We start from the raw sequence: 14,342 nt of genomic DNA, 5'->3' as shown, positions 1-14,342 counted from the left end.
TTTCAGTATTCCTGGTGGCTGCCACCAGAGCAACAGGGTGACTAATGGATTAAAGGGGCAACTTTAAGACCAACAAAAGTTTATTGAATGAGATACAGACTGCCTCTGAAGAAATGTGCCTGCACATGAAAGCTTGAATCAAACTTTGTTGGCCCCAAAGGTGCCACCGGACTCAAACTTTGTTCCACAGTAACTAATGCTGACTGATGAAAACAGCTGTTAGCATAACATTTCCAGCTTGCTATAAAACCAAACTTAAAGGTAGCACCAGCATGATAAGCACCATAAAAGGAACAATAAAACTAGAGGTCAGTATCACCACCATAATGCAACAATATATATGAGCTGAGAAATAAACAGCTAAGAGATTGAAATTCAACCAACAAAGATTTCAAAGGTTTTTTGTTGGCAACTAAAATTCACCAGATTCGTGGCAGGCAGGGTGCCTACAAGGCAAGAATGTTGTGCTGCAGCAGAGAAGGCCTCTGTACTTGGAGGCCACCACCCACTTCTCCTTGTGACTTGGGGGTATGCAAAGCAGGGCAATTGGTGCGCCTTGGGATGGCTTGTTCCATGAAAGGGAGGGAACGTGAGACGATGTGTAACAACCCACAGACAATCAGTATGTTTTACTTCCCAATATCATAGAGCCAAAGAAACCTGGTATTCCCAAGTTCCCAATGCTGGTTTGGGATTTGGATCTGAGGATTCTTTTCTAAATATAATAAACAAACAAACAAACAAATAAATAATCCAATTTTTTTCTTCATTATTCCATAAGGGGAATCTTTCCGGGGGGTGTAGGGGCTGTTTTTAAACCTAATAACACCAATATTGCTGCAGAGCTGCTGGTGCTCTATGATTATATGATTCTATGATTTTATAATATAACGGGAATTGGGCAGCCCCTGGGCAAATTTCTCAGCATATCTCAGCCTCTATCTGCAGTATGATAATTTTGCCTTCAAGAGCTGTTGCCAGGATTATGACAAGCTAACAAGGGGAGAGATGTAGCTCAGTGGTGGAGTGTTTGAAGGTGCCAGGATCTGGCATCCCATTATGTGAAAGACCCCTTTTCTCCTGCGATTCCAGAGAGCCACTGCCAGTCTGAGTGGACAGTTTTGACCTGTGTGGACTGACAGTCTGATTCAGTATGAGTCAGCTTCATGTGTTTGTGTCATGTGCGTGAAGTGGACATGACAGTTGTTGTTACAGATTTTAGTGTGGTGCCACATGGGCAGGACTGGAGGGCTTGCAGTGCTGCCTGGTTGCCATTTCTGTGCTGAAATCTTGCTTTTGTAGGTTCTACTCTGCCTGTGTGGTCTTGGGCCTCCAGTTCCTACATTATAAGAAGATAATTTATAGGTAAGACAACAGTGATATCGAGGGAAAGGGCCCAAGGGGGGAATCATAGAGGGGAGCTTTCCTCAAATTGAACTGAATCTCCATCTTTGATTTGGTCTCCTAAATATCATACATTGCAAATTTATGCTTCTCTTATTGTTCTAGTTTTTTAATAGGGGTATTAGTCATTGGAATAGGGGAAGGGGCTCATGGGAATGGTAGTTCATGGACATCTGGAGAGCCACAGTTTGGCCACTGCTAAATTATGTTGCAAGGAAATAAATGGAGTGGTCCGCTATGCAGGACTAGATGCAGGACAAATGGGTGGTTTTTGCCGATGCAGTTTGCAATTGTCACTTTGTACACTGGTCTCCTCCTGGCAAATAGTTGGGGAAGAAATGGAGATAGTGACAGATTTTATTTTCCTGGGCTCCAAGATCACTGCAGATGGGGACTGCAGCAAAGAAATTAAAAGACGCTTGCTCCTGGGCAGGAAAGCTATGGCAAATCTAGACAGCATCCTAAAAAGCAGAGACATCACCCTGCCAACAAAAGTGTGTTTAGTCAAGGCTATGGTATTCCCAGTTGCAATGTATGGCTGTGAACGTTGGACCATAAGGAAGGCCAAGCGTCAAAGAATTGAGGCTTTTGAACTCTGGTGCTGGAGAAGACTCTTGCGAGACCCTTGGACTGCAAGGCAAACAAACCGGTCAGTCCTAGAGGAGATCAGCCCTGACTGCTCCTTATAAGGCCAGATCCTGAAGATGAAACTCCAATACTTTGGCCACCTCATGAGAAGGAAGGACTCCCTGGAGAAAAGCCTAATGCTGGGAGCGATCGAGGACAAAAGAAGAAGGGGACGACAGAGAATGAGGTGGCTGGATGGAGTCACTGAAGCTGCAAACCTAAATGGACTCTGGGTAATGGTAGAGGACAGGAAGGCCTGGAGGATCATTGTCCATGGGGTCGCGATGGGTCGGACATGACTTCACACCTAACAACAACACCACATTGGTCTCCCCTCAAAATCAGCTTGGAAGCTCCAGATGTTCCTGAATACGGATTGACACCAACTGAATTTTTGTGGTTCAGTTTGTAGTCTGTGGCTGAACTATGAATACCACATACCAATATGCCGGTTTGCAAACCGAAACAGTTCATATCATTTCATGAGCCCTTTGAAGTGTAAGCCCCTGCTCCCTGCTCCAAGGCTCCAGTCAAACAAGCAGACTGCGTGGGAGACAATCTCTTGATTTAGGAAAAAGCGAACCAGGGCATCGAACCCTGGTAGTTTAGTGAGTATTAAGAATTATGTTTCAGGTTATCACAAGCATGCCTACGCAGGACTAAGATGCCCAGATTTCTTAGGGAGAGAAATAGCAGTGCTAGACCAGTTCATTGCAAGGAGTCCCACTGAGTAGCCTTGTTTAATCTAGCTGAATTATTTTCAAACAAGCCCAGAGTACATCACTTGGCTGTAATAAACATCACTCAAACATGATTGTCCATAGTCAGGTCATATTTTTCCACATATGGACACAGTTTAACAAACCAAATTAAGTTGGTGAACAGTGTCTTGTGCCATAGATTCTCCCAGATCAACCCACGTATCCTTCCTTAGGACTTTAAAAGCCCAGCTTTATATTCGTACTAAGGACAAAACATATTGCATTGGGGGGAGGGGTTTGAGTGGAAGAACTCTGCGGATGGCCTCTCCCTCTCCCTCTCCCCAGGACCTGGAAAGGCTGCAGGCTTGGAGGCCCCTAGGTAGGGAACGCACTGGCAGGGGCAGGTCTCACGCAGCAGGGATCTGCAGCCTCTGAGCCTCAAAGGGAAGAGGAAGGAGGAGGGGGTGGTCAGGGGGTGGGGGACGGAAGGCGATTGGCTGGCCAGTGGACAGACAGGCAAGCTGGTTGGAGGAGGACGCACTCCAGGGCGGGACAGCCTCTCTGAGTGGGTGTTAAGCACTGAATGGTACTTAAGCCATGAGACCAGCTCCTCCTCATAGCCCTTACCAGAAATATTAAGTGGAACAGATTTCTTAAATACAAACGGTGAGCACAGGGTAATTGGTTCCAGATAGCTAAAGCCACCACCAAGAAGACCGTGCTCTGTATCATCATCATACTGCCTCAACCCTGTGTTGAACATGCATTTTATTTGCAGTAATCATGATACCTACAGTCTTCTTCTGTCTCTAATCTAAAGTATCACCTCCTCAGTCTTCAGCCCCAGGCATGAAGAGTGGGCTAATGAACTTTTGGATGCTAGGTCTCTTAGCACCTTTTTCCTGAATTTTGCTCTGTTCCTTTTCCCTGTCTGCAGGGACCTAAAGTTGGATAATCTGCTCTTAGATGCACGGGGCTTTGTGAAGATTGCTGATTTTGGACTCTGTAAGGAAGGTGAGTAATCTTGGCCCTGCCTACACCTTAGTTAATTTGGAGCATCTGTCTTTCAAGGCCTGTATGGAGTTTCCTAAGAAATTCTGCACTGCTTAACTTCTTCATAAATAAATCGGGAGTCAATAAGGAAGTTGTCCAATTGGCAAGAACCACCAAAACTAATCAGGGTTGCGAAAATCCTAAACATACCGAGAATTGCTCTTAAACTAAGTGACCTGGCAACCAAAACCAGAGCTTGTGAGTGCCTTGTGATTCTGTGCAAGTTCTGATTATGATTCACAGAATTTAATTTCACATAATTTAATTTCTTGCTGATCTTAGCTTGCTTCCCTTTGAAAAAGAGAAACCAAGTTTCTAGCCCCTATTAGCTGCAAAGATGGACTGCAAAGAGCTTGGAGGTCAGGAGCTATTCCTTTTGGGGTTTTGCAGTGGCCCTACAGCTAGACCTGTATCACAAGGGATTTCTGTGACTAGCCAGGCATGCAGACACATGGGTGTCTGTATGCCTGCCAGAAAACCCATACCCTGAAGGGAAGGAGGATCAGGCAAGGCTGAAGACGGCAGGGCCACAAAGTTCTCACAAAATAAATGAGCAGGTTAGAGGAGGCAAACCTGGAGTGGGTGTCCATTTTGCAGGAGGAGTAGCCAGCTGGCAGAGCCCGAAGCCGGGAGGGCCTTTCTTTCTGGCTGCACTCTCAGCGAGGAGAGCACAAGTGCCTTGCTGGCTTATCTGCCGCAGCTGCCATCTCCATGCCCGAGGCCCATCTTCACAGGGAGGCCTTTACACTGGGCAGGGACTCAGGAAGCTCCAGAAGGCTGGGGACAGGGGAACTTCGGTGCTGTGCCCGACCCAGTGTCCCTGTATGACTGAGAGCCACAGAATCGAGTATGCAAGGGGAGCCAGGCATGCATGCTTTGATTCATGTACCGCAGAGGCCCCCAGTATGGCGCCTGTGGGCCCCGCAGTGCTTGCCAACTGTTTTCAGAAAGTGGGCGGGACCAGGTGTGACACTCGGCACAGCAGCGCTTATGACAGGTCATTGGGGGCCTGATTGGCTAGGCAGATTAGAAATGAGGCCGTTTCAGCAGCAGCCACCACAGTGCTCATTTCCTCCTGTCTCATTTCACTTTCCCTGTCTCCCCTGTATTTCGGCTTCCTGTTTGTGGTTGGATCCGCCTCTGGTGGCAGCCATTTTGTAGTTGCATCCTGTGGCAGAATGTCAAAGTTGTCCATAGGCCCCAAAAGGCCCCAGAGGAGCCCAGTTGCATAGACTGAAATATTCCGCTTCTGCCAGTGCAGGGATTGCGCTGAGTTTGGAACTTTCAGAGCAGAGAACACCCAGCCCAGCAGGGGTGACTTTGGCTAGTTGTTCCTGGTGTATTAAAATGATCTATTTACAACCTTCTAGGGATGGGCTTTGGCGACCGGACCAGCACCTTCTGTGGCACCCCAGAGTTCCTGGCTCCAGAAGTGCTAACGGATCCCTCTTACACCCGGGCCGTGGACTGGTGGGGGTTGGGCGTGCTCGTTTTCGAGATGTTGGTTGGTGAGGTATGTGAGTCTTCATGTGGCAAAGCTTTTGTGGCAAAGTTATCCTGGCCTCAATGTGAGATATCCAAGCAGAGGAAGAACCAGGAAATTACTACGTTATTATAATAAAAAAAAAAACATAAGGCATTAAATCTTGAATGAACGGGTAATCTCTTCCTTTCCTACAGTCTCCGTTCCCCGGCGACAACGAAGAGGAGGTTTTTGACAGCATTGTCAATGAAGATGTCCGTTACCCACGATTCCTTTCGACAGAGACTATCTCCATCATCCGAAAGGTAGAGTCCAGGCATTGCTCTAGGACAGCGATTCCCACTTGCCACCTGCTTATTTCTTTCCCAAAATATGTTGCAGTTCTGGCTTTCTTCCTCTTCAGTGGGAGGAGCATCAGATGAGCGCTGGAGGCATCAGAAAGAGCCTTCTCCAGTGTTTGGCCCTGGCCCTGGCCCCTCCATAGCAGCCATTTTGTAGTGACACCTTGTGAGGAGGGTTTAGGGGAGTCCCCTTCAAACCTTCGTAGGTCCTCCCAATTGCAGAAAGCCAATAAACACACTGAGGCCAGGTGATTGGAAAACAGAAAAGAATCTATTTTTAAAAAGCGGGGCCTTTTTAGCAAGCTGGAATGAAAAACGGGATGAACATGTCTATAAGTCTTAGGCAAAGCAAGTTCCACAGTCACTGCATTTATGACCCGAACAACTTTAAATGGCCCCACAAACTTGGGCCCCAGTTTGTGTGAAGGTTGTTGACAGGCAAATTCTTTGTGGACAAAAATGCCAGATCCCCCACCGTCCAGGCACGGGGCTCACTCCTTTTCTTATCAGCAAACGTCTTGTAGTCTCGTTTCGCTTTCTCCAAATTCTCCACAATAAAGGGCCACGGATCCGCGATGGACTTTTCCCAACCCTGTAAGTCCTTTAAACAGTCATTTCGCGGAACCCAGGTGGGGGCTGCTTGTAAATCAGTTCCATACACCATTTTGAAGGGAGACACTTCAGTTGAAGAATGTGCTCCATTATTATACGCAAATTCAGCCAGGGGCAATAGGGCCAACCAATCTGACTGCTTTGTAATTAATAAAGCACCGCAAATATTGTTCCAAGATCTGATTAACTCTCTCAGTTTGACCATTAGTCTCTGGGTGGTAACCTAAGATCAAAGCCTGTTCCACCCCCAACGTCTCCAGAAGCTCCCGCTAAAACTTGGCAACGAACTGGCTTCTGCGGTCTGAGAGGCACCGATCCAGAAGCCAGTTTGCACACGTGTTCCAGAGAGAGGCCCGCCTGGACGCAGAAGGCAAACCTGAGCAAGGAATGAAATGGGCTTGCCTCGAGAATGCGTCCAAATCCCTGTTTTCCCATGGCAAGGAGGAAGATCAGCAACACAGTCCATGGTCATTCCTTTCCAGGGGGCCGAGGGGGTTGGCAGTGGTTGTAACAGACCTGTTTCCCCCCCGCCGGCTTGGCAGCCAGACAAACGGAGCACCCTTTTACGTAATGCTCCACATCCGTGCACAAGGTAGGCCACCAGTAATGCCTACGCACCAGATGTAAGGTTTTCACAAACCCCAAATGGCCGGCCGACTTGGAATCATGGTAAAGTTTTAAAACGTCCTTTCTGGCGGCTGCAGGCACAAAGTTTTTCGCCCTTGCAAAACACCCCCTCCTTCAGTTGCAGCGATTCCCAAAGTCAGGGAAACTCGGGATCTGTGGTGACGTCCTTCTGAATCCAGCCCCCAGGCGTGGGGGCTCCTTCCTTGGCTGCACTGCGCGTCACAGCCACCAACCCCAACTGGGAGGGACAGAACACCGTGTCCACCAATGGTTCTTTTTTACACTCGTATCAGTGGAGGCACGACAGCGCATCGGCCAAAAAAATCATTTTACCAGGGAAATGGTGCAGAATGAAGTTGAAGCGGGAAAAGAACTCAGCCCACCACATTTGTTTGGCTGAGAGAGTCCGGGGCTGTTTCAGAGCCTGCAAATTTTTATGGTCTGTCCAAACCTCAAAAGGGACTGCAGACCCTTCAAGCCAATGCCTCCAATTTGACAATGCCAATTTTACCGCAGCCACCTCTTTTTCCCAAATGGCCCAGTTATTTTCCTGGCCAGAAAATGTCTTTGAAATATATGCCAGCGGGTGTAGTTGCCCCTCCTCCCCTTTCTGCAAAATCTCTGCCCCCATGACCACATCCGAGGAATCTACTTGCACCGTAAACTTTTTCCTGAGATCAACGTGGGACAGGATGGGTTCAGTGGTAAACAATGTCTTTAATGCCTCAAACGCCACCTGACAGTCTTTGGACCAAACCAACGGAGCAAAGTTGGGAATGAACATTCTGTAAAAACTGGCGAACCCTCGGAAGCCTTGCGACTACTGACGGGTCTTCGTGGGCTCCCAGGGCAACAAGTCGGAATCCATTTATATTCCCCCAGCAGAACCACGATGACCCAAAAAGTCCACACTTTGCTCGTGGAATTCACATTCAGAAAGCTTGGCATGCAACTGACTGGCTCTTAAGCGCCTGAGTACCTGTGTCACCCAGGCCACATGTTCCTCCATAGTCTCTGAGTATAATAAAATATCCTCTAAAAAAACCAGGGCCCCTTCATACAATACATCATGCACCACTTCATTGATCATGTTCATGGACATAATGGGCGGGCAATATTCAAATTGACCAAGGGGGTTTTAAAGGCAGTCAAGTACTCTTGGCCTTTTTAATTCTCACTCTGTAGTCGGCTTCTCTTAAAAATCTTTCCCTTCCCCAAATGTCCCAACAAGACCTTTATCAGGGGCAGGGGGTACGCATTTGAAGTAGACGCTGCATTCAAACCCCGATAATCCGTGCACAACTGCCAGGTGCCGTCCCTTTCCTTTACAAAGAGCACCGGGGCAGCCATGGGAGAGGCGGCCGGCCGAATGAAACCCTGTGCCAAGTTCTTGTCGAGGAAAGCGCGTAGTTCAGTCATTTCCCTGGGGCTCATTGAATATAATTTTGCCTTGGGCAGCAGTTCCCCCGGCTTCAATTCAATGCAACAGTCTGTCTTTCGGTGAGGGGGAAGCTGGTCACATTCTTTCTCCTTCAAATCCCAATATTCCCTGGGCAAACGGGGGACCTCACTGCTACAGAGAGCAACATGCTCACACCGCCCTTCCGCAATATGCTCACACCGCGTGACAACAATGAGGCCGGCATCCTAGGTTGGTGAATCAGAGGACCCTGGACCTCCACCGCACACGGGGGTCATATTTGTGCAACTAGACCAACCCCAACACAAATGGAAACGCCGCACAACCGCTTGAATTCATTCCCAATGCTATAGGGAGTGTTTGGGACACCCCGTCTCCCCCTTTTGCACAAATCTCAAAACCTTCTTAAGTGGCTCTGTCCCCACACCCAGGGCTTGCACCAGTGTCGGGTTTATGATAGTCCAGGTGCATCCAAAGTCCAAAATGCCCTGGACCTTCACTTTCTTCCCCGACTCTGGGATGGATAAAGTCACTGGTAGGAGGAGTATGGGGATAGGACTTACCGAGTGCTTGCCCCGGACTCTGACCTTCTGGCGGGGCTGTCTCGTGGCAGGTCTTCCTCGTTTCCCGGCAGTTCTGACGCTTCGGTGTCCTTGTTGGTGCCACTTGAGGAAGAGGTGTACTCGAAAGGCTCCAGCAACGGAGTTAGGAGCACCTTCACCGTCTTCTCCCCGGCAGGCTTCGCGTTGGGAGTCTCCAGTCTCTAACCAGGCATCTTGGGCAGACAGTTGGCGAAGAAATGGCTGGCCTCCGCTGCCCAGACACAACCCCTTCTCCTGGTGTTGGGCTCTCGCAGCGGCATCCGGCGTAGACGTCTTCCCCGGGGTGGATTTCTTTTGTGGCCCCGGTTTCTTTACATTTTTCGCCTTCTCACCTTCCAGGTGGGTCACCAGGCGCATCCATATTTCCACTTCTCCGGCCAACCGGACCCAACCCATGACCGTTTCTGGATCATCTAGGTTCATACATTTCTTCAACAAATCCAAGCGAAGGCCATGTCAGTTAAGCTTCCACTCTCTGCACCTCCATCCAGTCAGGCACGGCCGAACTCCTGGGTGTTCTGGGCCACAGTCATCGATAGACAATAGAATCAGAGTCCAGGAGCACCTTTAAGACCAACAAAGATTTATTCAGGGCGTGAGCTTTCGAGTGCAAGCACCCTTCGTCAGCCATATACACTCCAGTGCCACAATTACTGGACCTAACAACATCACCTACACCATCAAAGGCCTATACAGCTGCTCATCTTCCAACTTAGTATATGCCATCAAGGGCCAACAATGCCCCCCTGTTCTCTCCATAGGGCAAACAAGTCAAACCCTTTGCCAAAGAATTAATAGGCACAAGTCTGACATCAAAAACCACAACACTGAAAAACCTGTGGGGGAGCACCTCAACCTTCCAGGACATTCAATAACGGACCTGAGAATTGCTTTTGTATTGCAAAGGAACTTCAAGAACAGGCTAGAAAGGGAGATTGCAGAAATTCAAGTTATTACAAAACTCAATACTATGACATACCCAGGACTCAACAGGGACAAAGGTTTTTTATCTATTCATGCTAACCTTTTTCAACTTGTGTATCCATATTCCTCACTGTGTTTTTTATTTGTGATAATATGACTGTAAGATATGGTATTGTAATGGAATTTTGATTTTGACTTCCTGGCCCTGGGAAGTGACCAGCAATTCCCTGGGAGGAATGTCTCACAGTGGGATGGAGCAAGTAACCTATGGGGAGGTGAGAACCTTTGATCACTAATAAAATGCAGTTTGGTTTCTCCCTATGTTTTTGTAAAGTACACTGAATTCTAGGGGATTGTTTGGCTGTTTTGACAAAGGATTATCATTGGCTGTATTTGGTTGTGACACAGTCTACTGATGTAGCAGAATTGATTTTTGCTATATATTCCCTGTGATGTAAGGAGATCATAGTCTGACGAAGGGTGCTTGCACTCGAAAGCTCTGAATAAATCTTTGTTGGTCTTAAGTGTGCTCCTGGACTCTGATTTTATTGTGCTACTTCAGACCAACACGGCTACCCATTTGAACCTATTGCATCGTTAGAGAGAGGTCTCATACAGCCCCCATTCATTTCAGTGGGACTTGCTGGTGGATTGTTCACAGTGAATGGCATCTGTGCCTCTCTGAGGCACTAACTGCTTGCAGGAGGTACCCCCCCCCCTTGGCTGACTTGACAGACCTTACTACTCTGCGGTTATACTTTGGGGGGCAATATTTGCAATGTATCGTTTCCTGCAGCTTCTCCGGAAGTGTCCAGAGCGGCGCCTTGGAGCTGGAGCAGCAGATGCCGAGGAGATTAAAATCCAGCCCTTTTTCAAGGTAGGGAGTTGCCTCCATCTCATAATGAAGAAAGTGGCCGCTGTTTTTTTGGTGATCCATTGCTGGCCTGGAAGTACACAGCACAGTTCTTCTGTGGGACTAGAGAGGTTCAGTCCCGAGTGTGACCCCCCCCCCCCCCACGGGGAGAATACCTAGAACAGGGGTCATGTAACTGTAGGAATGCTACTGGGAATTCCAAATCTAAACGAGGAACTGGTAAAGCCTGGATGACAAAAATAGAGTCCAGTAGCAGCTTTAAGACCAACAAAGATTTATTCAAGGTTGGAGCCTTTGAGTGCATGCACAGAGAAAGCTCCTTCCTTGATATTGGACTCTATTTTTGCTACGCTACTTTAGACCAACACAGCAACCCACTTGCATCTATGGTAAAGCCTGCGTTTCACTTGTGTCTGCTGCTTCAGTGAATCCCAGCCCAAAACATTATACTGCACAAGCGCCCAGCGGCCTCTAGGTAACACTCATGTCCTGATGATTCTCGTCATGGTTTCATTGCAGAGGAACAACTCCTGAGGCATGTAAACTGTGGTATTCCTACGGCTGCGTAACATTTGTGCAGAATTGCTATGTTATGTTTATGCTTTTAAGTGGTGGTTCCCAACCACTGGGCTATGGCCCGGTGCTGGGCCGCAAAGGCCCTGGCACCGGGTCACGGCTCCCTGCTTCCGCAGGGCTGCGCCGGGCCACGCATGTGTGTTTGCGTCATGCGCAGCCACAAGTGCACATGCGTGGCACTCCCGCGCACTGAGCTTTGTTGTCCACAGTCTTTTAACTGAGGGTTGCAGGCAAAGAGGTACCAAGCATGGGCTCTGCTAGGGTTGCCAACCTCCGGGCGGTAATAATCAAATACAAAATGGGGTACACGGTGTGTTGAAGTTGTACAAAAGAAGAAAAACGACTCTGTAACGAGAACACAACTAAATCAGAATTAGTACAACGCAGGAAAAGTCCATCCAGTGCTTAAAAGCAGTGGTCCGCAACCTTTTTCAGGTGTGCCGCGCATGCGCGTTTTGCGGCCGTGCCTGGCGCAAACGCCCATGCGCGGGCGGGCGATCGCCCTCCCTGCCGCCGCCGGTCCGCAGCCTGAAAAAGGTGGTGGACCACTGCTTTTAAGCACTGGATGGACTTTTCCTACCTTATACTAATTCTGATTTAGTTGTGTTCTCATTACAGAGTCGTTTTTCTTCTTTTGTACAACTTCAACACACCGTGTACCCCATTTTGCACACTTGACAGGCCCTTGTGTAGCTGAATTGTCTTGATGCCAGTTAAAGTCGAGTGCTGTGCTAGAGACCAATCTGTCTCATTGGACAGATGCACAGCTCAGTGGGAAGGGGTGTGCTTTGGAGACAGAGGCAGGCAGACTACTGGACTACTTCTGCTTCAGACATCTCGGAGTATTCCTCTGGTCTGTATTCTGCTTGCTCGTGTTCTAGTATTTAGCAGTGGAATCCTTTCCATCCTGCTTTGTGAGACTCTGCACTGATCACTGGGAGTTAATTGCATTGCTCTCTTTTCCAGGAGATTGATTGGGATGCCCTGTTTGCCAAGACCATAAAGCCCCCGTTTGTGCCTACTTTGAAAGGTGCCACTGACGTCAGCAACTTCGACCAGGAGTTCACCTCGCAGAAGGCCGTCCTGACACCGCCTGACGACCTCCCAGCCCTTACGCCAGAGGAGCAGGCCATCTTCAAGGACTTTGACTTTGTCTCCCGACACCTCCTAGAAGCCTGATCTGCTCCAACTGAAATCCCACCCACCCTTTCTTGGCTGCTGGAGGCAAAATTCAGACACTGGCTGGGTATAATGAAGTTTGCAAAATGCCCGTGAATGCACAGGAAGACTTGCTGGGAATGGGATCAGGTTTTCCAGTACCGATGGGGACAAAGTATTTTTACCTGGAGAACTTCACCTTCTGCACCGCTTAGGCATGGCGCTCTGCTGGAGCACTTTGGGCGATTAAAAAACGAACTCCACTTGGAAACAAGGCTGCCGATACTTTGACATTATGGCAGAAAGGGGAGTCTACTGCTCTCTTCCTGCTCTCTCTGTTTATTCCAAAGCAGAACTCGTGAAACTTTCTCCACGTGATGTTCTAAAGCTCCTTGGAGGTTTATTTCAGGCCAGGGACAGGAACCACAAGGCACTGAAACCTCCCTCAACATCCTCCCCATGCCAAAATAAACCCACAGAAACACACCTGTGTAGAGAGATAAGCAAGTACCTCTTCAGGAGCGATCTAGCAAGCTTTCTCAGGGATGGACGGATGGGATCTCCGCATAAGGGATGAGGATTGACCTGGCTCCCCAAGCTGGGCTTGGGTTTGTTACTGTTGTGTTGTTATTGTGCTGGATGAAGTCCGCCTCAAAACTAGGCTAGTGAAGGAGCTGTCGGATCACAGGCTGCTAATCACTCCTCTGATGCAATGTTTTCGGGACCCAAAGGATGGCTCTCGGCAATTCCCAAATGTGTAAATGACTTCTGTGGCAGGCGGGTCAGCCCTGCCTTGCACTCCTGTTGGTATCGGGAGGTGTGGGCTTGAATGTGATCATTTCCCCCAAAGCTCAGGCCCATCACAGAAGTGTCATCCACAAACCATTCCTGTGCACATGGAACTCCTGCCACAAGTTTACCGTTGTAGAGAAATGCGTTTGGAATCAGTCCCAAGGCTTAGTTAGGAAAAAAACTCTCAATCTTTGCTTAGCGGTCTAGTGGTTCTCTTATGAAGATTGTATTAAAATTGCACAGCTTTTCCTTATGCTGTGAAAGCTGCTGAGTTTGCTCTGCCTTCCCACCCCCTTGATTATTCTGATGCTGCTCAGTAAGGGCAGCATCTTGAAACACCTGACCCTTCCCATTAGACGTGCCAGTTTCTCCCCCATGTGTTTGTCAGAAAAGATGTCACTGCAATGGGTGTGCTGAAATCACACTTTTGTTTCTGTGCAATTTCTTTACAGCTCGGGCTGTATCTGTCGAGTGGCAAAGAGACACTTTATATTAAAGAGGAAATGAAGTATTTGGCAATGACTGGGAAAAGAGCCAACCCAGACAGTGCAACTTGAGGTCTGGTTGGGATCTTTGAGAGATATAAGCAACAAATGCCTTCAAACACCTACTGCGATTTGCTATTTAAGATTAAATTGCTTTGAATGTGAACTTGGGAGTGAAATATCCTTTGTGTGGGACCCAGGGATCATGAAGCTGCAGGATCCGGAGGGGAGGGTCCCGGTCTTCTTTTTTCATCCCCTCTTTCTTTCTCCATGACGTGCTGGCAAGAAAACGTTTCCCCCAAGACCAGGTTCAGGCCCTGAAACGCCAGCTGTGGCTGCGGAAACCAATCACAGTTGCTGCCCTGAGCTCTCGGGAGTTCCGGGGGGGGGGGGGGGAATCAAACTGGTCAGCCAGAGTCCTGTTTCACTGGCAGTGCTGCCCTCAAGTCAGCAGGAGAGAAACCAACTGGGAGAGAGGAAATGTACTGATGCCACAATTTTAAGTTAAAGCCCTGAATGATTTCAAGCGGCATTTGCACTGTTTAGGCTGCTAGGCAGGATTTAAGTCAGTCACAGTCACGAGTCCAGCGTTTACATTCCCTCCTCTGCTAGCTGCTCTTCAAATTGCTTGTAGGATCCAGGCAGAATCCTACAGATTTTTCA

The 14,342-nt window shown here is 48.4% G+C and overlaps 1 protein-coding gene across 2 annotated transcripts in view; it reads left to right on the top strand.

Annotated features, from left to right (window-relative positions):
• The window catches only part of PKN3 (protein kinase N3), a 61,315-nt gene extending 47,868 nt beyond the window's left edge, over nt 1-13,447 (top strand). For both annotated transcript variants that reach the window (XM_077305896.1, XM_077305895.1), the window contains 6 exons: nt 1,303-1,365; nt 3,670-3,746; nt 5,156-5,298; nt 5,466-5,573; nt 10,591-10,671; nt 12,211-13,447. In XM_077305896.1, the coding sequence (XP_077162011.1) occupies nt 1,303-1,365; nt 3,670-3,746; nt 5,156-5,298; nt 5,466-5,573; nt 10,591-10,671; nt 12,211-12,423 (685 nt within the window). In that variant the 3' untranslated portion in view covers nt 12,424-13,447. The remainder of the gene's footprint in view (nt 1-1,302; nt 1,366-3,669; nt 3,747-5,155; nt 5,299-5,465; nt 5,574-10,590; nt 10,672-12,210) is intronic.
• Nucleotides 13,448-14,342: the final 895 nt, after the last annotated feature.

The sequence above is a fragment of the Paroedura picta genome, chromosome 12 (genome assembly GCF_049243985.1).
Source record: "Paroedura picta isolate Pp20150507F chromosome 12, Ppicta_v3.0, whole genome shotgun sequence".
Lineage (NCBI taxonomy): Eukaryota > Metazoa > Chordata > Lepidosauria > Squamata > Gekkonidae > Paroedura > Paroedura picta.
Note: the sequence above shows the minus strand (reverse complement) of the source record. Positions and strands in the feature narration are given on the sequence as shown.